This window comes from Rosa chinensis, chromosome 6, assembly GCF_002994745.2.
Source record: "Rosa chinensis cultivar Old Blush chromosome 6, RchiOBHm-V2, whole genome shotgun sequence".
NCBI lineage: Eukaryota > Viridiplantae > Streptophyta > Magnoliopsida > Rosales > Rosaceae > Rosa > Rosa chinensis.
The window spans coordinates 22,347,174-22,372,453 of NC_037093.1; the positions used below are offsets into that span (position 1 = coordinate 22,347,174).

General features: G+C 40.0%; 2 protein-coding genes across 2 annotated transcripts in view; both read left to right on the forward strand.

Annotated features, from left to right (window-relative positions):
- The window catches only part of LOC112172882 (beta-galactosidase 3), a 50,107-nt gene that overhangs the window by 6,823 nt on the left and 18,004 nt on the right, over positions 1 to 25,280 (forward strand). The window lies entirely within an intron of this gene.
- LOC112172883 (serine/threonine-protein kinase ZRK1) lies at positions 506 to 2,323 on the forward strand. The gene is made up of 2 exons (XM_024310381.2): positions 506 to 668; positions 1,141 to 2,323. The coding sequence occupies exon 2, from the start codon at positions 1,190 to 1,192 to the stop codon at positions 2,225 to 2,227; it is 1,038 nt and encodes a 345-aa protein (XP_024166149.1). The 5' UTR covers positions 506 to 668; positions 1,141 to 1,189; the 3' UTR covers positions 2,228 to 2,323.

The following is a 25,280-nucleotide window of genomic DNA, read 5'->3' on the forward strand; positions in this document are numbered from 1 at the left end:
TTTCAAGATTCGAAACGCGTCTGATAGTTTAATTAGAGAAAAAAAAGATCGTTGGACGGCAAATTAGGTATCATTCTCTGTTCTAACATTGTTCCTCTTCTATAACCGTCACTCAGCTAACTTGGTATCAAAAGACGGTTGGCTGGTACACATTCGCTTCTCTTACATTTCTTTTTTGCAAGTTCTCCGGGACTGACCCTCTGAGATGTATCTGCCTACCGACCCACTGGATCAGTTGGCTCACTATCCCTTGTGAGCACCGCAGTAACATTGTATAAACCCTTGGGCTTAGCTTAAGTGGTGATGGAGGGTTGGGAATCAAATTATTAGACTAGATTGGAGATTTGATCCTCTCCAATATAATTAACGAAAAAAAAAAAAAACACACAAACAAAAAATTCATACCGTATGTACCAAGAAGAAAAATTTTGCTACTCTATCGACCAACCAGTCTTATCGTGGACTTTGCAACCATACTGTAATAACAGTCCTCATTCTCAAATACTAAACCACAACTGCTGCCTGCAGAAGTGACTCAATCTCCAATGGACTCCAGGTCGAATTCGAAATCAACAAACTGTTGTTTACTTGGTGAAATCTGAACCCAATTCTGAGCTGCATGCCACTGAGTGCTGGAAAGAACAAACTACTGTCTCATTCATTAACTTGTAAGTTATGGTTTTGATCTGTATTAATGTATAAGCTATGTATGAATGTGTATCTTTCTTTACCTGATTTAAGATGTTCCTGTTCCTAGCTAGAAGTATATTTTGGTTTCTATTTGACAACATTATGTAAGATTTTAATCAAGCTCAGTTTTTGAAGGAGGGTTAAATCAAAATTCTCTTGTGAATGATTCCCAAATTTAAGGAAAGCTAAAGTCTTCCATTGTTTATTCCATATAACTGGAAAAAAATAGAGTCATGCATCTCATTATTATCATCAGTTGTAACAAATATAGAAGCTATATATCCCTTTGAGTTTCATGTGAAGTTCGAAAGAAAAAATGAAAAGCAAATGCGCTAATGCGCTAGCTGAATGGTATTTGGATTAGCTTATTTTGATTTCAATGATTTCCTGTCGTTTGATTTCTGTTAATCTAGGTCTCTGTGTTTCACCTACATTGCATATATGTATCAGGTTGACAAAGTACGAGGAAGGGTTCTAATTGCAGCAAGTTTTAGATCTAATGGACGAAAGGGGTAGAGCATTCTTCAACAACGGAAGCATCTTATTAGAGGATCTCATTGCTTCTTGTGATGGAAAATCTAATCCTATTCGCAATTACTCTGCTTCTGAGCTCATCAGGGCCACCAACAATTTTGATCCTTCCTGCATCATACAAAATTGTACGCCTACTGAGGCTAGTCAATTTCATCGTTTTGTACATGTTTACCATGGTTACAAAGTGTTCAAGGGTTCTCTAGACGATCGATATATCATTGTTAAGAAGTTCATGGGGACCGGGGATGAAACTAGGTCCCTGGCTATTCGTGACATTATCGTTTCAATGCAAATGAGCAACCATAAGAATGTCTTGAAGCTCTTGGGGTGCTGTTTAGAGTTCCCTATACCAGCTCTGGTGCATGAATATGCAACAAAAGGAATTGTCACTTATCAAGGAGGTTTCGGGGCCAATGAGTCCTTGCCCTGGAAAGTTAGGTTGCGTATTGCAAAGCAGCTTGCAAATGCACTTACATATCTTCATACCGCCTTTCCGAGGCCTATCATTCACAGGGACATGAAACCCAACTGCATTTTTTTGGATGAGGACTATGTCCCCAAACTCTGCAACTTCTCACTGTCCATAACCATACCTCCTAAGCAATCGTATGCTGAAGATAACCCGAAAGGGACATTTGGTTATGTTGATCCTACCTACATGAGGTCTGGTTACATTTCGGAAAAAGGTGATGTTTACAGCTTTGGTGTTCTATTACTTGTGTTCTTGACAGGACAAGAAGCTTTGATTAGATATGAAGAGGGAGGAGAGTATCAGTCAATTATTCCATATGTGAAATCTCATGCTTGTGATGGCCAGATTGAGACAATAGTGGATCCTGAAGTCCTTAGAGAGGCCAAGGGAGATAAACACACACAACAATACTTGCATGATTTCCTTGCACTGGCATTGTTATGCACCAGTGACAGTAGTGAAGCACGGCCTGATATGATCGATGTGGCGAAAGAACTCGTACGAATTGAGAAGTGTTTATTGCCTTGCTAGCTTCATCCTCTATTATTATTATTATTATTATTATTATTATTCTTATTATCTTATCGGGTAAATCTATGGTATATTAATATTTCTCATACATCAACTATTTTTATCACTTTAAGGACTCATGTTACCATTTTGAGGACTAATATTACTATTTTGAGGACTCATATGGTAAATTAAGAAAATTTACAATTTTAAGGATTCATGTTACCACTTTGAGGACTAATATTACTATTTTGTAGACTAATGTGGTAAGTAAGAAAATTTACCACTTTAAGGACTCATGTTAATTGTCCTTGTATATTAGTTATTAGTTAACCACAATTAACACACGGATCTCAGGTGATGAATTTCTTGCATTTGAGATGAAAAATTCCGTGCATTTGTGAACTCAAATGCAAGGAATTTTATGTCTTTTTTTTTTTTTTTTTTGAGGAAAATAGATAATTTCATTCATTTATCCATGACCAGAAGGCATGCACGTACATCAAATGCTGTCCTACACCAAAATCATAAATCGTATAAGCTACCAAGCAAATGACAAGTGACTCTCACTGCTAACACATTCGCTCACTTATTGAGCCTAACAGCAAGAAACAAAATCCTCCCTACCAACTTCCCATGAAGTAGTAACAGAGACGCCTAGAGACCTCAATTGGTGTACAACTAGAGAAACTAAGATGAAAGTAGTAGAAGACTCAACTTCTAGTATTAGGCAAGAAAACATAGAAAACCTAAAGCTTTCCTTTGCCCTTGTCCCTAGGGCTGGGAACTGATCCAGTGATAGTAGGATAAGTAATCTTCAGAGGAGCACCATTAGACTTCTTGTTGGCACGCTGAATTTTATTCTTGCTTCCAAAAGGCCTGCCAGACTTCTTTTTTAGAGTTACCAAAGTAACATCACTATCCTCCTTAATGAGGCCGAGTGCTTCTGCCTGCAATATAGGAATCTTGCCACCCAAGATTGTCTTGAATTTCTTTGGAGAGGGATTGCAATCCCCATTCCGCTCCCGTTTCTTGGAAGGCAAAGCTTCCTGCTTCTGTTGCATACCTGTGGGTAGATCACAAGCAACATCAACAATAGTCTCCTCACTGAGAGCTCCATTACTCTCCAAACTGTGCTCCAAAGTACTATCAGCAGTCACAGGATTGGCTGTTACAGGAACCGAATCTGTAGGAGAAGGAGGACCAGAACTCGGACACTCCACTCGGCGAAAGACTGGCTTTTTCTTCTTTGGGATGGACGAGGAGGCAGTGAAGAGATCCCGCTTATCCTTTGCGGAGAAAGCAAAGGAGCCCCCCCAGAGGCTGAAGGGCCAGGAAATTGGCTCCAGACAAGCAAGCCCCGCATGAGTGATGAGTCCACATTGAGAACATCTCCCTTTCAGATGCTCGAACTGGAATTGTAGAACAGGTTCAACCCCAGTATCCAGGAAAACTCTTCTTTCAAGCAGGATCGGTTTAGAGATGTCGTGAGTGAACAAAACCCTAATCGACCCTTTCCTGAACTCCTTCTTGTCGTAGTCCAAAAAACCACCCAATAGGTTACTAATTAGCGTAAGATTCTCAGGTTCTTCATATAAAGGTGGGATGTCGGAAACCTTAGTCCAGATCCGGAGAAGCTTGAACTGAATTTCATGCAGTGGCTTAACACCATCATATTCTTCAAAACAGACAGGGGCTCGATCATAGCACCAGACCCACCCCAGTCGGAGAACTTTGTTACGATCACGTACGTACAGAAGCAAAAGAGAACAAGAACAGATCACCAGCCCGTTCCTGAACCCTAAATTCCTTCTCCACCATCCAAGTTCGATTGAAGTGGGACATGAAGGCCTTTATATTGATTGGCTTTCTGGTCAACGGCTTACTAATGAGAAAAGATTGGGAAGACCTGCGCACAGGACCTCTGCCAATCTTCCCCAGATCAGGGGCTCTACCCCCTTCAACAAGAGCAAGAGAGGCAGCGAAACTCGCTGTAACAGCATCAATGGAGGCCATAGGCAAAAAGAGAGAGTAGTCGAGGAAAGAACCAGCGATAGAGGCTATCAAGGAAGGCTAGGAGGCCGTAGACAACTAGTGTTGAGAGAAAACTCTCCTAGGGTTTTTCAATTAGATTAATGCAGTAGGTTGTAGGAATTTTATGTCTTTGCATTTGTTTTGAATGAATTTATTCCTTTTATTTGGTGTTTTGCAAGGAATTTTTGGCTTTTTTTCAAGGAGAAAATTCCTTGCATATACCAATTTTTCTTGTAGTTGATCTTTTCCCACATAATTTAAAGTCCTGTGGATAGAAAGAGTCTGTAAGTATGGTGGATTTGGTAAAGGCCAAGATATATTGGCACAAAACTTAGCTATTATTACTTACATTTGTTATTTGATGTGTGCTTCAATGCTAATTTCCCTTATGAAAATTCATTATCAACTGTATCGATGACTAGTCAGCAGAAATAATTAAGAATATGCAAACCGGATTCAAAGTTTGAATAAATATGTTGTACACCAAGAGCAAATCAACTCTTTGGTTATTATAGTATCTTTTCATGTACACTAGCCTTATACCTATGCGATGCACATGGGATTGGCCGAAGGCACTTCAATTGCACACACTTCTTTAAAAATTATTTTTTGTCTTTATGTTTTTCTGATTTTATAAAACTAAATGGTATTTTGGGCAATCCATATTTTGGTTAAGCCTTAGTGCTTGACTTTATAATATAGATAGATAGATAGACAGATAGATATTTTAATGATTTTACGTGTGTGTGTGTGTGGCCCTTTCATTAAGGAATCCTATTTTAAGGGATTACTTGTGTGACCCACTTTTCGATCAGACATCAGCATCTCGACCTTTTAGGTTTTAGGTCTCAATGAGTAAATCACTTGTGAAAATTTTCAAACCAAATTGATAACCTTTAATGTATTCATAATCGTGATTTACAATTATGAACATGAATGGTTCAAGTTTGACAACTTTGGTTTGTCAAATAATTGTATCTAGGTTGGCATCATAACAATTATTAACTTGGCTGAAAATTTATAGAAGTGATATACCCCTAAAGACCTAAAAATTGAACAATAGAGATGCTGATATGTAAAGTGGGTCCTACAATAGATCATTTAAAATGGCCAAAGATCCTCACTAGAAAGGCACTGTATATGTAGGACACTTCCACTAAGGGATATCTCTTTCTGGCCATTTTAAGGGATCAATTATTAGAACAAATTTTCGAACACATAACAACAACTCCACCGTTCAATTTTTAGGTCTACATGAGTAGATCACTTCTGCGAATTTTCAGCTGTTAAAGTATCGAACTAGATTAAATCAATGGGCGAACCAAATCTGTCCAACCTAAATCATTTATGTTTATAATTATAGATGATCACTATGATGAACGTCTTAACAATTATTAATTCGGCTGAAAATTTACTGAAGTGGTCTACACATATAGACCTAAAAACTGAATGGTGGAGATGTTGATATGTGATCGAAAAATTGATCTGATAATCGATTACTTAAAATATCAAAAAAAAATGAATCCCTCATTAAAAGGGTATAATTATATGTTTATATTAGAGTGAAGTTCCTAAATTTAGGAAAGTTTGTAATGCTTTAAGTTGGTGGGGGTTGTTTTTGGGTCTTTTTAGGCCCCATGTTACCAAAAAAAAAAAAAACAATTTGTTGATATGCTTGTGTTTTGAGAGGAGATCGAGATTTACTTCTTCTTAGCGCCAGAAGGACTGAGTTCCATTGGATCCCTTATATTGTAAATGCTACCCTAACCAATTAATAGGGAAGTGTTGTAGAGAAACTGAAATTGAGAGAAATTCGCTGTGTATTCTCATTGATAATAGGGGCCTCTTTATATAGAGGATTACAATGCATAGAATCTTAATCATACAAGGAAAGTAATTCTACATTGATTAGGATTCTAAATCCTTCTAATTAAATCCTATTACCACTAGGTCAAGTAACCTAGAGTTTGGGCTAAACACAAATTAGGTTTTCCTTGAACACTCCCCCTTGTGTTGCCCAAACGCGGTGCTTCTCTCGTTGCCTCGTTAAAAACCTTGCCGAGTAACAAAAAACCCAGTGGGACAAAAATAACCTCGGTTGAAGGGGAAAAAGAGCACAACACACCCTTCACGATTCGAGACGAACATGTAGACATCTCCCCCTGATGTCTGCGCCTCCCCCTGATGACTATGATTATGGGAGTTCAGATAATTTCCGCAAGCCAATTCTTGCCATATGTTTCTCGAACGTGGATTTGGGCAATGACTTAGTAAACAAGTCTGCCTCACTGTCCTCAGATCGAACCTAGTTCACTTTGATCTCGAGGAGAGTCTGTTGTTGCTGATTGTGCTTGGTGCAATTGCTTTTGATGTAGCCTTGCCTCATTTGTTCAAAACAAGCAGCATTATCCTAAACGCTCGTAGGCTCATCTGTGGTAGACTTCAAACCACAATTGCTTCGAACATGCGTAATTATGGACCCAATCCATATACATTCACGAACCACTTCGTGAAGAGCAATGATCTCTGCATTGTTCGAAGATATAGCGACTACGGTCTGTTCTGTAGACCTCCAAGATATCACGGTCTTTTCCCATGGTGAACGCTTAACCAGTTTGGGAGCGACCATTGTGTGGGTCAGAGAGATACCCAATATCAGCAAAACCTTCCAAAACACATGTCGTTTTGGGATGGGGATAGTGGACGCGCCTAGTGTTGGCAGCGTTCCTAGTGTGTGATGGGTCCGAATCCATCATCTCTTTGTAGGGATAGAACAAGCCCATATCACTCATACATCTCAAGTATCGAAAGATATCTTTTACACCAATCCATTGGCGTCGGCGCAGAGCTATATCTAGCTAACAAGTTCACAACATATGAGATGTCCGGTCTTGTGCATTGGCATAAGTACAATAATGCGCCTATTGTACTAGGTAAGGCACTTCTGCCTCTAGCACATCTTCGTCATCATCCTTTCGACGAAGAGGATCCTTTTCAGGATCAAGACTACGGACGATCATGGGGGTGCTTGAAGGCTTGACCTTGTCAAAATGCCTAAGCATCTATCGACACGATGCTCAAGTTCCAAACCGAGACATAATCGTGTTCTCCCAAAATCCTTCATCTCAAACTCGGATTTCAAGTGTTCAACGGTTTCCCTTAACTCTTTAAAGACTTCTAATGAAGATCATGTCCAACATGAACCGCGATAGAATCCGAAACTTGTTATAGAAACGCGTGGGCATATCCCTTCCCAATCAAGTAGTCACTTTAGTGAGTGTTTCAACCTTATTGTAAACGCGCTCCGTGGTCTAGAGCTTCTTGACTTGGGTAAATGAAGTTCGCCATGAACCTTCATGTATATTCCGTATCTAGATCCCTATAGAGATACGTAGTGACCATATTTGTAAGCTGCATGTTTAGTTATTCGGAAACTACCAAACTGAAAAGGTAGTAGAGTGCAATGACATCCATTACGAGAGAATATGTCTCATCGTAGTCAATTCCAGGGCGTTTTGTGAGAAGCCTTGCGCCATAAGGCGAGATTACCATCTCTTTTTCTCATCACGCTTTCTAACGAAGACCCATTAGTCAATAGGTTTTATGTCAGGAGGTGTTAGCATCTCTAGCTCGAAAATCTTCCTCTTCGTTAGAGAATCCATCTTAACCTGGATCGCATCTTTCCATTTAGGCCAAATCTCTCTACGTTGGCATTCATTCATCAACGGAGCGTGGTTCGATATCATCTGACTCAACAAACTCATGCGCAACAAAATACGCAACTGCATCACCAATTATGATGGAGTTTCTATCCCACGTCTCATGTACACTAGTGTAATTTTCATAGAGCTCTATATTCTCAGGAATAGGTTCTGACGTTGAGGCGTCCCCCAACGATAACCATAACCTGGAAGATACTCATGAGACGGATTTTGAGTGTCGATGATCAAAGGATTGGAATGTGCCAAAGTATCATTCGAACCCACGGACCTCCCAAGCATCCTAGCTGGGGCCATGGCCTGTAACGCCAGAGTGCCACTCTCTTTGGAGTTGGCGCCATGCCTACCTCCGTGTAGGGTGGCGCTACGTCCTCTCGTAGGGACGTCCTTCCTTGCAGGCATGTTTGCAGCATATTTGTGTGATCTCGTCACTTTAATAGGGATCGAGATGAGACATAGTGGGGACAGGCCACGACAATTTCTGTCGTTCCTGTTGAACATTCGTGTTCTTATCTCCCCCGAACGACGGGAAGACTGTCTCATCAAAGTGACATCCGCAAATCTAGCGGTAAGGAGATCGCCTAGCAAGGGCATTAAGTGGCGGACGATGGTTGGAGTCTCAAATCCAACGTAGTTGACCATTCGTCTGTAAGGACCTATCATAGCGCGCTGTGGCGGCGCAATGGGCACATAAATAGCTCACTCAAATGTGCGTAAGTACAAAATACGTGTACCCAGTCACTAGCTGTAACGCATAGGTACATTGAGTGGCGGTAGGTTGTAGACGAATTAGCATAGCTGCATGCGATATTGCATCACCTCAAGCGGATGTAAGAAGATTGGTGCGCATTACCAATGTTCGGACTACCATCGTAGTCGTTTCCGTGACACCAATTGGGTGTGTACATGGGAATGTGATGTCCAACATCAAGCCCATTGCAATGTCCATCGAAAGTCTTTCTATGTAAACTCTCTAGCATAGTCAAATCCAATTGACTGAATAGGATGATCTGGGGAGTGAGCCCATTGTCATATGATATGAGCTAGGAGTGTAGCGTAAGCAGCATTTATAGGTGGACAATGGCACAACACGTGACCAGCGAGTTTGCGTGTCAACCAATATCATGAAGTATTTAAGCATCCGCAAGTTGGTTGAATCAATCCACAAAATCCTTACGGATTATTTGTAAGAACAGAATGAGTATTGTCATATCCTTTGCAGAGGACGGTCTCAGTCCTAATTTCCCTAAGGAACGGGCTTTGTAAAGATGTCCGTGTGAAGTCTTTGTAGACGGATCATCATATCATGACTAGGATGATCGATCCTGTCGTGACAAAGCCAATATGTGTCTAAATCCGAGAGATCTTCTCTCATAACTTTTATTGGATTAATAGCTCGAATAGTGACATAGAGTCCACTAGAGAGACACATAAACTTCTCTAAGATGCGTCTTTGTTCGTAATCATTAAAGGTATTGCAAAGGAACTCATTTCCGTTCTCCACATGCATTTTCGCATGGAATTCGTTGGCTATTCATAGGGTACGATTTGCCCTAAGAGCGTAGAGAGTTTCTGTGACAATTGTAATCAAGGTGCCATTTGGCAAGTGGAACTTGGTCTATTCCATGTCCTTGAATTAATATTGATGGCCTAGCCATCGTAGTCACAAAGTCATATGCTCAGAATCAAAATGGAGTCATAATAAAAAGAACTCGAAATTTTATTCATAAGCCAACGGAGTACATCATTGTTTCTTTGATCAAAGAAAATCTAATCCAATAAAGGTAATATGGCAATCGCCTACATCTCTTGGAAAATAAAGACTTAAACAGAATTGGCAATCTATTGATCCCAGCCAGATTTGTAGTCTGCAACCCTTCACTCTAGATCATCTTCTTGATCTTCTTGTTCCACATAGTGAGCTTCTCTTGCTTCACAATATGCTTTGTAGGCGGTGACAAGTTCTTCACGAGCTCTACAAATGTGCTCCCAATGCTCAGACACTCCACATCGAGAACATACATCTCTTTGCTTGAACTCCATTGATTGAGGCGCTTTGAAAGTGTCATTTATATGGCTCTTAGTGTTGGTGGCGCCACCAACATGGCCAGAGGCGTTGCCTCCCTCTCTCTTTCCACGTTTACCTCTTCGGTTCCGTGTTCGCCTATTTTGGCGGTTACCTTCCCAAGTAGAGCGATTATATGGATCAGAATGTCCAGAAGTATACCTAAGATTAGGGTTTCGCTCTTGGCGCCCTCTCTTAGAGGTGCTACTATAATTGGATTCCGGAATATGTTCTGTTTCCACGGATCTCGAATTATAGTTCTTCACAAGGATATTGTCATGCTTTTCAGCGACATTCATAGCTCCAATGAGCTCATGAAACCTTGTGATCCGTCTTGCATATACATCGATTCGATAGTTCTTAGCAACCATCAATGCAGAGACGGGGAAGGTAGAGAGAGTCTTCTCAATCAACATCGCATCTGTGATCTCTTTACCACAGAATTCCATTAAGGATTTAATGCGAAGTGCTTCCGAGTTATAGTCAAGAACTGACTTGAAATCACAGAAGCGGAGGCTATGCCATCTCACTTCTAGGTCAGGAAGCAAGGAGTCACGGACGTTGCCAAATCTTTCTTCAAGTGAGACCCACAGCCTTCTGGGGTCTTCTTCATTCATATACTCGTACTGGAGCGAATCATCCATATGACGAGTCATTAGGATGATGACTTTTGCCTTATTTGCCTCTAAGGCTGCTCTATTTGCTTCCAAAGCTTGAGCTTGCTCAATAGTTATCACGTCCTGGCTAGGCTCGAGAATCATATCCAAGATTCCTACAGCCTTGAGATGCTGGCGGATATCACGAACCCACCTGTGATATCCAGAGCCAGTTGTTCCTAATGGAGCAAAGTCCAATTTGTTCAGGTTACTCATCCTGAAAGAAAACAAGAAATTAGGGTTAGTTTCGGAGCGAAAAGGGCTACCACGAAAAACTTATTAAATTTCTGAGCATAGTCGCTTCCAAGAAATTAGGGATTTTTCCGAGCGTAGTCGCTTCCAGGAAAATCCGATTCCAAGAGGGGTTTTGGATTAGATCGAAACAATGATGTATGTGGTCGATCGTTTTCTTCTCAACAAACTCTAAGTTTGGAGGACTCTACAAGCTCCAAGCTTGGAGTGAGCATGAACCCCCACAGTTCGGCTTTTGGTCTCCCCTATAAAGAAGAAAGGGGGGGGGGGGTAGAAGAAGGGATGTTGGAAGTCCCTGAGAAAAGAAGAAGAAATTGAAAAAAAAACTTCAAAAACGGGAACTTTTAGTAAACCATACCTCTTAGGATTGCAAATCGTATTCGATTCGATCCTCGTTGTAGGATTGCAGAGCTTATTCGATCCTCGTTGTAGGATTGCAGACGAGCTTCAGTCCTAGGCGAATCAAACTTGTTGAAATTCGGAGCAGATTCGCTTCTGAACAGCTCCCACTCCGATTGGTGTACAGGTCTCAAAACCACTCCAATTGGGCTTAAATTTGGAGTCAGATAGAAGAGACGGAGGTGAACAACTTTGATGAAGGAAGAATTTTTATCTGAAGTCCTGAACTAGACGTTTCGGGGCTTGCAAACTGACTCATATGCACAGGAACGAGCATGCTGCTGTGCTGCAGGGGGCAGCAGGAGTGCGGAAATGCAGCAGGGGCAGCAGGCGGCACACGGGTGCGCAAGGGCTGCAGAGGCAGCGTACGGCATGGCTAGCAAGGGCTAGGAGCTTGCGGTAGTTTTGGTGAGAAGAGTTTTGGTTTTTAGGGCTAGGGTTAGGGCTCGTGCTGATAATGTGTTGTAGAGAAACTGAAATTGAGAGAAATTCGCTGTGTATTCTCATTGATAATAGGGGCCTCTTTATATAGAGGATTACAATGCATAGAATCTTAATCATACAAGGAAAGTAATTCTACATTGATTAGGATTCTAAATCCTTCTAATTAAATCTTATTACCACTAGGTCAAGTAACCTAGAGTTTGGGCTAAACACAAATTAGGTTTTCCTTGAACAGGAAGGAAATTATTAATATTTTTTACATGTGAAGTTTCTGAACCCTAGCCGCGAGAGCGCAGCCAGAGCATCAGAGAGCAAACAATTGAGATCAAAGATCTCGTCCCGTGGAGAGCGACGGTGGCGACAACTTTTGCCTAGTTGTCGTTGTTTGCTACTGGACGGGAGTAGGGCCTGCTCCTGTCTTGTGGGACGAGGGAGTTTGAGGTAGCAGGGAATGGTCAAGATCAGGTTCTGACTCGAAGCTCCTCAGAGGTAAGGTCTTTGTGGCGTCGGTGCAAGGGACAGCGGCTGGGGTTGGTTTTGTTCCAATTCTCTCTAAGCGGCGACAACGGCAACGATGGCAGTTTCGTGGAAGTAGTCAAAGGCTCAGTGCACAGGTTTCCCAGATTCGCTTTAGGTTTGGAACTGCTACACAAGTTCTGTGGCTGTTTCTAGGTGGCTGTGTCGAGGTGTCGTGGCGACGGGAGGCGTCACGACGACAGTGTGTGACGGCTTTGGCTCAAGGGAGTGGAGGCTGGGATTGGATTGGGCCAGACCGGTTGGACTTGGGGCTTTTCCCATTGGACTTTGTGGGCTATTTTCACCCTATTTTGGTTTTGTTTCAATAATTCCCTTTGTGAGAGGTAGTGTGGGCTTTGGCCCGTCTAGGCATTTTATTATGTTAGTTAGTTTTTTTTTTAATTTTTTCCTAGTTGTTAGTTAGGTGACAAATCTTGGTTATGTCGGTGAGTTGTGACTTATTAGTAAATTATAATTCTAACATTGTAAAAGTCATAAGTTCAATTCTCAACTATATATGTAAAGGTGGGGTGGCCTAAGGTTTTTTTATATTTTTATTTTATTTTTAAAAAGAGGTCATTTTTAGTTCGATTGGATTTGTCTTGTCTATGCTAGTGGGAGCTCCTCTAGGAGCCTTTGTAGAAATACTTTGTTTCAACGTACCATAATTTAGGATCGGTCATTTATACATATATATATATATATATATATATATAATTGTTTTTTTTAAAGAAACGAGAGGAGGGCTAACTCATCGGGAATTTATTGATAACTCAAAAACCGTACAAATGGGATGGAGGACGAAGTCTATGCCAGCCCAAACAAAAGTACATGGAAGAATGAAAACAAACTAGGAACTTTCTAGAAAAATCCTGGCAATTGCAAAGGGAAGCAAACATAACTAAAGAAACAAAGCTAGTACAAAGAGAAGAAATGGAGCAATCTGGTAACATTACGAGAATCTATAAGCTGACCTTGATGAATAAAAGTCCGCAACTAAGAATGATGGTAGAGATGTCCACATGTTCCCACCCTCATGAGAGGCACCATAGTCAGCTAAAGTGTCAGCGGGAGTATTCCCTTCCCTGTAGATGTGAGAAACATGCAGAACATGCAGATGAAAATGTCTTGCAAGAGCCAAACATTTAGACCATTATTGTACACGAAGCCGCTAACAAACCAACTTTGGGGAAGCAAAATACCTCAAAACAGCAGTCGAGTCTGTTTCGACCCACAAGTATTGCCAGTCTTTCAACTTGGCCACCCTTAATAGCTTCAATGAAGGCCAACACGGCCAACACCTCCGCGTCAAGAGCTCTAATTAAGAACAAACACTCGCGATGCAAAGGCAATATGAACACCTCCGATAATATATGTTGTGTTAAAATAGATAAACCAAATTCATGTTCTAATTGTGTTCGTGTTGTGTCGCATTATGTCACCATGTTTTGCAGAAAAACGTACCTATGGTGATGCTCGATAGTCGGTCTTGTAGGTTGACGGTGACGATCGATCTAATGGTATTTATACATATGAGGATTTAAGAGTGATACTGATCGTAATTTGGCCACAAGATAAAGATGCATGGTAAGACTGAAATCAGCTTTATGCTGTTATGCATGAGCTTCCTAGATAGAACGAATCAAGAATTTTTAAGACAATGACTACTGATGAATATGGGCTTAAGGATATAATCCTGGATTGTAAATAAAACAAGGCAAAATAGTCAAATTACCCCCTGACTTTTCTCATGGCTGCTGATTTACCCCATGACATTTCAATTTTGATTATGTAGACCCTCACTTTTCTAATTGTTGCCGATTTACACTCTATCGTTATTTTTTGGACTTTCCATCAAATTTTCCGTTAATTTAGTTAGCACGTGAGGGGCTTTTTTTGTCTTTTCAATAATCACCAAAAAAAAAAAAATTAAACAAACCAACACATCGTCAAAGAAATAAAAAACAAAATACAAAACTGTTCTTCGTTAAAAAAGGAAGAAAAAAAAACTTGCCCTTTGTCTTCCTTGTCCATCTCTTCTTCTTCTTCACTCCCTTTATTTTAAGATTGATCGTTAGCTTGCAACTGATCGCTTAATTAATATTTGCTAGTCACATCAAATGATTGGATGATCATATCAGTGAAGGAGAAACATTCTTTGATCATTTAGGTTTCTGGTTTTCTTTTTCTTTGAAAGCCGGACTGGTCATTAATATTTCAAACATTCATATATATGAGAATTTGATCTTCCATGTTTCTAGTTGGAGGGGTTTGTATTGTGTATAAGATTGAGAAGCCATCGAACAAACTAAAATATTTATATGTATGGAATATGAAAATTAAAATTACAACAAGCATGTGAAGGTCATGCATGTTGATTGATTCAAGTTGGGATTGTATTATATTGATCTCGATAAAAGGAACATAGAGGAAGAGGTCATGCTGAGAAGAAGATAACTGAGAGATCGATAGATAGAGAAGAAGTTTTCTATTTTTTCTTGATTTTTTTTTGAGTGACAGTTGCAGAGATGAAAATGCCCCTCACATGCTACCCAAATTAACGGAGAAATTGGATGGAAAGTCTAAAATTTAACTATAGGGTGTAAATTTGCATCATTTAGAAAAGTGAGGGTGTAAATAATCAAAATTGAAATGTCAGGGGGTAAATCAACAGTCATGAGAACAATTAGGGGGTAATTTGACTATTTTGCCTATATGAAACATAAAATTCGGAGCTCAACTTATTATTATTACCAGATTTGCTCACCTAAGAGACAATTTTAAGGGACTGTGAGGGACAAACTGTGAGGGACAAATACATCTAAACCACATGTATTAAATATAAAAGTAGAAATTATAACAACTTAAAACTGTGCATTTATTTTCGGCCGTCAGATTTACTTGTCCCTCACAGTCCCTTAAAAACTTTCCTTTAGGTGAGCAGACCTTTTATTATGCACCTAACTAATTAATAGATAGAAAGATAAGGATAAGTGGCAGAGCAATAAATTCTATAACAAATTACATTTAAGTTATTGACAAAAGATGACTTTACAAATAAATCATCTAAAGATTGAATTAAACATATAAGGACTAAATCTTACAAATAAGGACAATGTGTTCTCCACTTGCCACATGTCATGAGTTAATTTACTTTTTTATCTTTAACTACTTCTTTTAACTTCTAATCATTTTATAAAGATCAAATTTTACAAGTAAGGACAATTTGCTCTCCACTTGCCTCATGCCATGAGTTAATTTACTTTTTTACCCTTAATTACTTCTTTTGACTTCTAATTCCCTTATGTTACTTTTTTTTTTTTTCTGAGAATAATTCTTTATGTTACTTTTATTTCCTTGAGAATAATCCATTTATATTACTTCACAAAATCTCACTCTCCTACTACTCTCATCTCATCATCCAATCCTGCTACTGTACTCGTCCAATCCTGCTACTGCACTCATACTCGTCCAGTTCTGCTACTTGTTTCTGCTACTGCACTCGTCATCGCCCAATCCTGCTACTGTACTCTTCCAATCCTGCTACTGCACTCATGTTCGTCCAGTTCTGCTACTTGTTTTCTGCTACTGCACTCGTCATCGCCCAATCATGTTACTGCACTCGTTCAATCCTGCTACTGTACTCGTACTCGTCCAGTTTTGCTGCTGCACTTGTCCAATCCTGCTACTGCCCTCGCTGCACTCATACTCGTTTAGTTCTGCTACTACACTTGTACTCGTGTTCTGCTACTGCACTCGTCATCACCTAATCCTACTACTGCACTCGTCATCGCCCAATCCTGCTACTGCACTTATACTCGTCCAATTCTGCTACTGCACTTGTCCAATCCTGCTACTGCCCTCGCTGCACTCATACTCGTCCAGTCCTACTACTGCACACAGTAGCACATAATAAACTGCACATAGTAGCACATAACAACAATAAACTACAGAAAGAAACTTCAATTAAACACAGTAGCACATAACAATAATAAACTACACAAATAAACTTCAAATAAACTGCACACAGTAGCACATAACAATAATAAACTGCACAAATAAACTGCACAAAGCACATAACAATAATAAACTGCAGAAAGAAACTTCAAATAAACTGCACACAGTAGCACATAACAATAATAAACTGCACACAGTAGCACATAACAACAATAAACTAAACACAGTAGCACATAACAACAATAAACTGCAGAAAGAAACTTCAATTGAACACAGTAGCACATAACAACAATAACACAGTAGCACAGTAGCACATAACAAATACAACAATAACACAGTAGCACAGTAGCACAAATGCAAGAATAACACAGTAGCACATAACAACAATAAACTGAACACAACATCATGATGTTCTAGACATAACGCAGAAACAAGCACCAAAACAGAGTCGAATTGAGACTAGCTCATATAAAAAATTATCTCTGTTACTATAAAATATATTTTTCCAATCTGTCTCATACAATGTACTAAACCAAGCCATGTAAAATCATGTGCTACTCAAACTCTCAGTACCAGACAAAGTTTTGAATTGCAAAGAAAATAATAGACTCAGTGGTAACAGCTCCAAATAAGCACAAACACACAGTAGCATCAAATCCAAACCAAGCAATTACTCCAATTTTTCCAAGCCAGCGACTGTGAAGTTGCTTCAAAAATGACAGACAAAATTCTAAGTCTCCCTTTTCACTATCAACTATGATATTCCAATATTCAAGCTCAATAATCCACAATACCAGATGTTGAGAAACAAATCAAATTTGAAGATTAAAGCCAAAAGATGACGAACCTGAGCAAGTAGTTTGGGCAAATTGACCATCACAACAGCCTTGTTAGCACTCAAACCACCACTATCGTCAGCCATCACAGCTTTGTTCTCTTCTTCTTCTTCCTCCCTTTCACCCTCCGAATCGGAGTCTTCCTTCCCCAAAATCACAATCACGTGGCCCTTCTCCTTCTCCTTCTCCGGCTCCGGCAGCACCTCCTCCTCCTTCAGCTTTTTCACAGCTAACCTCGTCCTTGGCCTCACCACAACGACTCAATCATTATATTTACAACTGCGAAGCTTTGAGAGTCATGAACATGGTTGATATTTCAAGCTGAGTGCTGCTACTATGGAGATTTTGCAAAGCGTTTTGGATCTGTCGCTGGAGTTTTTAGGTTTTCTTATTTGGGTTTGGGGGTTTTGCGTTTTGCATTTGGGGATTTCAGGTTTTGGTTGGTGAGAATTATGGCAGTGGCATGAGCGTAAATTATAATAAAAACTGAGCATTTTAGTCATTTTCTATCAAAATTTCAAGCCAGGCCTGCTTCATTTGGTTTTGGGCCTGGGCTTGTGTCCTTATTTGTATAAAACAAATTGAGGGTGAGTTTTCTGTATTTATATCTTTGGTCATGTGTTACTATATAATTTTCTATAAATTCAACCACTGTAATCGACAAAAATTAAAAAACAAAAAAAACAAAAACTTCAACCACATCAACGGAGCATCAAGTACTTTCAATGGAAAATACAGAGGAAATGGGCGGCCATTTCTGTATGTACATAACCTACGCAGCAGTCACCTAACTAATAGATAGGAAGATAAGGAGTGGTAGAGCTATAATCACATCAATAGAGTATTGACTTCAACGGCGGCTATGGCTGCATGTAACATTGTAACCTACGCATTTTTCATTGTACCACACTAGACAACCACCAAGACATTACTACTTCAACGTCCACACTTACCCTTTCTACTATATAAGATTGAGAAGTCGATCGATCCAGCGAAGAAAAGACCAGAAGAGATCGAAAATGGATGGTGATGGAATCAAAAATTTCATCAAGGTATGGATCATAGCCATTGCATCTCAATGTTATTGTTATTACGTAGCAGCAAGAATCCCAACAAAGAGCATGATGAGGCTCATCTCTCTCCTCCCAATCTTGTACCTACTTCTCATGCTCCCCTTGAACCTCCACTCGATCCATCTTGGTGCCCCCTCAGCCTTCTTTCTTGGTTGTCTTGCCATCTTCAAACTCCTCCTCTTCTCCTTTGACTCTGGTCCTCTATCACCACCCCCAAAAGGACTTCTCCCCTTCATTTCAATAGCTCTTCTTCCCATCAACATTAAGAGACTCCCCAAAAGGCCTCGCTACGGTTACACTATCACAAAATTGGTGCCAAACAAGACAGCTTTGTGGGCATTGAAGGCCTTGCTTTTGGGTGAAATAATTCATGTACGCAAGGATTATAGACAGAATTTACATCCCTATGTACTCACATCCTTGTCCCTTTCCCACCTCTACCTTGGTCTAGAAATAGGCTTTGCTCTGAGTGTAGCCTTGCCTCAAGCCATGTTTGGGTTCGAACTCGAGCCACACTTCAACGAGCCTTACTTTTCCACCTCTCTTCAGGACTTTTGGGGCCGTAGATGGAACCTTGCAGTCTGAAACACTCTACGCCCCCTTGTATACCATCCCATAAGGCGTATATCTACAGGCAAGAGTGGAGCCACCTACGAGCCAATAGATACCTCAAAACCTCCGCGGGCTCCAGTTCTGCCGGTCATCTCTTATTTCACCATCTCGGGTCTAATGCACGAGCTCTTCTTTTACTACGTCACTCGTGCGCGTCCCACAGGGGAAATGATGTGCTTCTTTGTCCTACAAGGTGTGTGCTTGGCAATTGAACTAGAGGTGAAGAAGGCGTTGGCTCATAGGGTACGGTTTCACCCGCTAGTTTCAGGGCTGTTGACGTTGGTGTTTTTGATTGTCACTACTGATTGGCTCCTTTTCCCTCACATAATCAGAACTGGTGCGGATGCAAAGAGTTTAGAAGAGTGTGCCAGTATGGTGGATTTTGTGAAGGCCAACATTTCCCCATTGTATTATTGGCAGAAGAGTTAATTAGCTATCTAATACACTTGTTATTGACCTGCTATCTGCATGTTCATGTATGATTATCAAAATGATGCGTACTTGTGCATGTTAAATTTGCCAATTGGCTCTTCTTTCCCCACATAATCAGAATTGGTGTTGACAGAAAGATTTTTGAAGAGCCTGCAAGTATGGTGGATTTGGTGTAGGCCAGGATGCCCTTGCATTACTATTGGCACAAAAATTAGCTATCATTACTTGCACTACTTGTTACTTGATATGTGCTTCACTAGTTTCCCTTATCAAATTAAGGTCATTATCAACTGAATCCATGATCTCGGTAGAAATGACTGAGAATATCCAAAGCTGATTCGAGTTGAGTTTCAATAAGTACGTTAGTAGACTAAAAGCAAATAAAAAACTTCAACCATTGTAGCCTATGGGAAGATTGCAATATTCACAAGTATCCGGAGCAGATCTCTGAACCACAATTTATTAATCAAAGAAATAGTAGATGAATCTGAATTTTAAGATCTGTCTTAGTTGATCGAGTGGCTTTATATCTTTGAGGTTGGTTTCTAATATATCTTGATGCCAAATACTTGCTACCAGATGCATTGTACGTGATCAACGAATACTATGAAATTCTGTGGGGCTTTAAAAAACAAATTCTCCATATATGGATGATGTCTGCTTCCAATTAAAGAATTTCATTCATTGTATAATTTGGCTCCATTGTAAGAAATGTGAGTTATATATGTCTAGAGAGGCATACAGACTATTATGTTCTTCAAGAGCGCTGTAGCAATGTAGCATTATTTATTGATTTTCTTTATAAGAAAAAACTCATGTTTCTATTAAAATGAAATTAGTTAATCCAACAGTATATTAAAACTTCTCATCTTGACTATCATATTTGCCATGAGCGGCAGCTAATTATATCAAACCTGTAAGCAGAGTGCCACTTCAGTTTCCCCATATATCGGCAACGATATCCTAGCATGTATTGATCCAACTTCTTTGGGTGCCTCCAAACAAGGACCAAAATATCGAGTTTCAAGGAAATATCGATGGTCCCGAAAACGGAAATTTCGAGGATATATCGATTTCGATAAAAAATCAAGAAAAATGATGGAAATTTGAAGAAAAATATGGAAATTTTAAGTGAAACTTTTGGATATGTTTGTTTTATCAGTTGTCTACTATATATGAAAAGAAAACCTTGAATAAACATTGTTATATAGTAATTTGTTATAATTTAACATAAAATGGTCATTGCTCAATCGTCGACAACTCTGAAATTTTTTGAAATAAACATCTAATTTTTTTTTGATGGCTGGAAACCTAATGGGAGGCTAGACCATCACGCCTTATATACATTCTTTATACATATCATACATTACACCTTGAATTACATGAGTAACTTAGAACCACGTAGAAGACCTATGAGGTACAAAATCTTCACTATCTTCATCATCTCTATATGTAGAGTCTTGAGTGTATTGTGAAGAATAGTTATTAAATGATACCTCGCCTCTGTAGTTTTGCATGTATTGACTTACATGCCAACCATATGGGTCCGGGGGGATTGGCTGCGGGTTTTGGTGCCGGTAGTTATAGTAGGGATCATGCATTGCTTGACTTTGGCCATAACCATAATCATTTGAAGATTGTCCTTCAGATTGTGTCCATGAGTTGTCACTTGATTGCATCCCATAAGGCGTCATGTATGCTGGGTAAGGCATTGCCAAGTTTTGCCCATAAGAGTAAGGTCCATAATTGCTTCCCCCCACATCAAATGAGTCAAAAGTGGGAGATAAAGAATCATCTTCATGCCTTGACATGCTTCCTTGACTTCTTTTCCTTGGTCTATAGTGTTTTCCTATAGCACCAATACCCGTTCCTGCTCTCCTACTCCCATGATCTTTATCTTGTGTTGCATGTGTGAAGTTTGGAGAGAAATCATGAGAAAGGAGAAATCATGCAAGAATGGAGAGAAATCATGAGAAATTTCGGAAGTTTCGGAAATATCGCTAATTTCGGCGATATATCGGATATATCGGAAAATTTCCAAAATTTCGTCCGAAAGTTGCTTGGTAGGTTACGGATATATCGGAACCTAAAAAAAATGAAATTTTCGACGAAATTTCGCCGAAATTTTCGATTTTTCAGTCCTTGCCTCCAAATGTTTGGCATAGTGGGCTAGTGGCTTTGAACACGAGCCCAAAATTTGGCCATTGATTGACGGTGCCTTCAACTCCGTTAAAAGTGATGGCCGGTCAAAATTTGTCACAATTTGCCCTTCTCCTAAAACTTGTTTAAATTTTGGTCGTCGCTGTCTTGACCATTTCTCTATATCTCCGGACCAAGAAAAAAAAAAACAATGAGGCAGACCAAGGAAAAAGAAAAAGGATTAAATACTGCTTACTCCCTATACTTATAGAGTTTCGTCGTTTCAGTCCCTAACCTTTGAATTTCACCTAAAAAGTCTCTGAACTCTCAATTTCCCCCCATTTCGTCCCTGCCGTCAAGCTCCGTCCAAATTGTCCGCTAAATTGGTGACGTGACATTCCTCACGTGCTGAAATGTCTAATTTACCCTCACTTATTATTATTATTATTTTTTAATTTTTTCTTCTCTCTCTCTCTCTCTCTCTCTCTCTCTCTTTTGTTTTGCTTTTTTTCTTTTTACCTCTTCTTCTTCCATCTCTCTCCTCCTCCATTTCCGGGTCGCGTAGGTCTTTGAGGGGGAGGTGGAGAGAGCCGACTAAGGGTTTGGAGTGGAAGATTTTGCGGGTGAGGAAGGAGTCGTGGAGGGAGAAGGAGAGGGGGAGAGTGAATCGCTCATTCAGATGGGTCGGGTGGAGCTGGAGTCGTCGGATTTGGTGGTGAGGCGGAGGTTAGGGTCGACCCAAAAGACAGCGTAGGGCTTGAGGTCGTCGTTATTCCAGTTGAAGTTCTTCAAGTGCTTGGCCGAGACGATCGTGAGGTCGAGATCGGGAGGCTTCAGCGGCAGAGGGCGAGAGGAGGCCATGGTAGTGGTGGTGCACTACAACAATAATGGTCTTTTCCGACCATGTTTTTCCGACGGCAAGTACTTTTGGTCAAAAATAGCATTTTTTCCGACAAAAAAATTGTTCGTCGGAAATACATTTTTGTGATGGCCATTATTTCCGACGGCCACCAATCTCTCGGAACACGTATAGATTTTGGTCATAAATAATTATTATGTGGCGGGAAGACTTCCCGCTAATTACTTTTCTGACCACGCTTGATGTCGTCAAAAAATAATAGGTCATTTTCCGACAAGACCTTTTTTCTCGTCGGAAAATATATCCAATATTTCCTACCAAAATGCTCATCGTCGGAAATACAAAAAAAAAAAAAAATTGATGAATTTAACGTGTTGAGGTATTAGAAGTGTTACGAAACTTCATGGGTGGAGTGGCCTTCCTACCTTTCAACATCAAACCAGCCCCTGAGAATAAATCAAAGGCCTAAATTTTGTCATTTTCTAGACTAACATGCAGTGAGATTAGTTAATGATAATGTCTAACGCTACTTAGGATCATTAAGATGTTTTTTGAGCATGAACTTTACCACCCCCCCCCCCGCACAAAGGATTTGAGCATTAAAGGGTCTTGCCTTTCTAAATGTTCCGCAAATCTTTGATAATTGTCGAATTATTTTGTACACAAACACATATAACAATAATTGTTTTTTAACAATATAAAATAAAAGTTTTTTTTTTATTATTATTTTTAATGTTTGAGGAAGGGCCAGAACGGTTGCCCTTAAGTCTTGGTCATTAATGAAACCCTAGTGCCCAAACCCCAAATTACAATAAACATCAAGAGAATCACCCGAAATAATAACAGGCGTCTCAACTAAGAATATATATTCTAAAATGTTCTAATTAGCGAAGAGTGCACTTCTGGCTACTATATTAGCTATACAAAGATGGTGACATATCGGAAAGTAAATACTTATCCGAGCATACACCAAATCCCCTCCGTTACTCCACCCTTGCTCTCATCCTCCGCCTATGAGCAGATCAGAATTGCACAACTGCCTGCCAAACTCTCTCCGTAGGCGTTCCCAAGCTCTTGATCCGGCTCCAAAACCACTGTCCCGCGCTGGTAGACTCACAAGACCAGGTTGCCTGTCTGATGACATTCGGACGGGGCATTAAAAGTAGACGGCTTTTGCTCTAAGGTTTTCTGCACCGACTTTCTTGGAGCTATCTTGACGTTTGTAAAAAATCATATATTAAAAGTTTAGGGGTTTAGGATTTAGGGATTAGGGTTTGGGGTTTGTATTAAAAAAAAATGAATTTTAATTTTTGCCGCTACTAAAACACTTTTCGTTGGCCAAAATTTGATCACTCACACATATCCCTAAAATTCTGAGCACCCTACCCACTACTCTTCTACTACCTTTAGCGATAAACTCCCATAAACAGAAAACCCCTAAAATTCCTGTAGCTTCTGTTCATCGTACTGTCTCTCTGTTGCCTAATTTTTTTTTTCCTCTTCTCCGAACGTCTTATTTTTCTATATCTTCTTGTTAACCTGAGCTCTAATCTTCTTGGTCTTTCTTTGCAGGGGTGCCTCCATTCCAGATCTGTTCCGAAACAAGTATGTGTTTTTGCCGCCCCTTGATTTCGAAGGTTTGATCATCTTTGACATGATCAATTTTCTATTAATATATATAGCCTACATGTACAGTTTTGTAGCACTAATATTTCAATTCTTGAACAGTCCAAAGATTACAGATCATGACTGGGATTACAGATGGATGGAGTACCCAGCTCATGCAAGAACTTCGAGACATCCCTTGGATCAGTCATTGGCTACATATAGAGACCATTCAGTCCTGCACACTTTAATTCCTTGATACTTTTCTTTAGCATATAGGTAATTTTAAGTGATGTATATATTCTTGTCCTATATTTTGAATTTTGCTTAACATGTTCCATATGCAGTATTCTGGTTCTCTGTTATTGTTAATGTTAGAAACCAGGCTCTAATTAACGTTAAAGAGAAGAGAGAGAGAGAGGGATAACGCCGACAAGTATAGTGGTTCGTCTCCCACTTTGGGAGAGACTACGGACTTAAAGCTTTACTATGTGTCGGGCCTTGAGACTCAACAAGACTACAAGAGTTGTAATGGAGTGATGAGTAAGTGGGAAGGAGTTTCCTTTTATAGGGAAGGGAGGCTCCTTCCTTCACTTGTTTTCCAATGTAGGATACAAAAACAACTATTCTAGTCTAGAAAAGCATGTTGTGAAGGCAACTTGGCAAGGTTGGGAACATGACTTCCCGACAACCTCTTGAGCACTTCCGACCATCATGGCGTAACTTGGACGTCGGGCTACGGGATGCATATCGTCGTTGGGTCCCACCATGGCTCGTGGGCCCCCATATGAGGGTGTTGTTTATGCTTGGTGACATAGATACTAGCCTTGCTAGTAGAGGTATCTACAAGTCCCCGAAGTCCCCAAGTGAGAGGAGCTTCTTGGTTGGGGAGTTATAAACACGATGTTATCAAGCATAAACAATGTCCGAGAGGCGCCTAGACTCTACAAGTCCCCGAACTCCGTAAGCAAGAAGGGACTCGTTAACCTGCACAACAAAGACAAGAAAAATGCGCATATGTAGAATGCTTATTGTATTGGGCAACGTACGTGAGTTGCATTGATATGCATTGGCATACCCGAATGTACGAGGTGCATGATACATGTTGATATATATATATATATATATATATATGAATGGCGCCGAGTATGATCGGTTTATGACATATGACTCGAGAATGCACATGATTGTGTGAGCATACTAAGAATGAGCATATGATGAATGCATGATGCGCAAAAGAAAACGAACAAGGTTGAGTTGACGAGGTTACGCTCATGAGGTGTAAGTTGCATGAGTGATGTGAACATACCAAGAATAAGCATATGAATTGCATATGATGACTGCATAATGCGCGCAAGAAAATTAACGAGGTCGAGTTGATGAGGTTACACCCGTGAGGCGTCAGTTGCACGAATGCTGTGAATGCGAGAGTTTGTAACTCAAATGTGAACGTTTATGTTAGTTTGGTTTTCACTC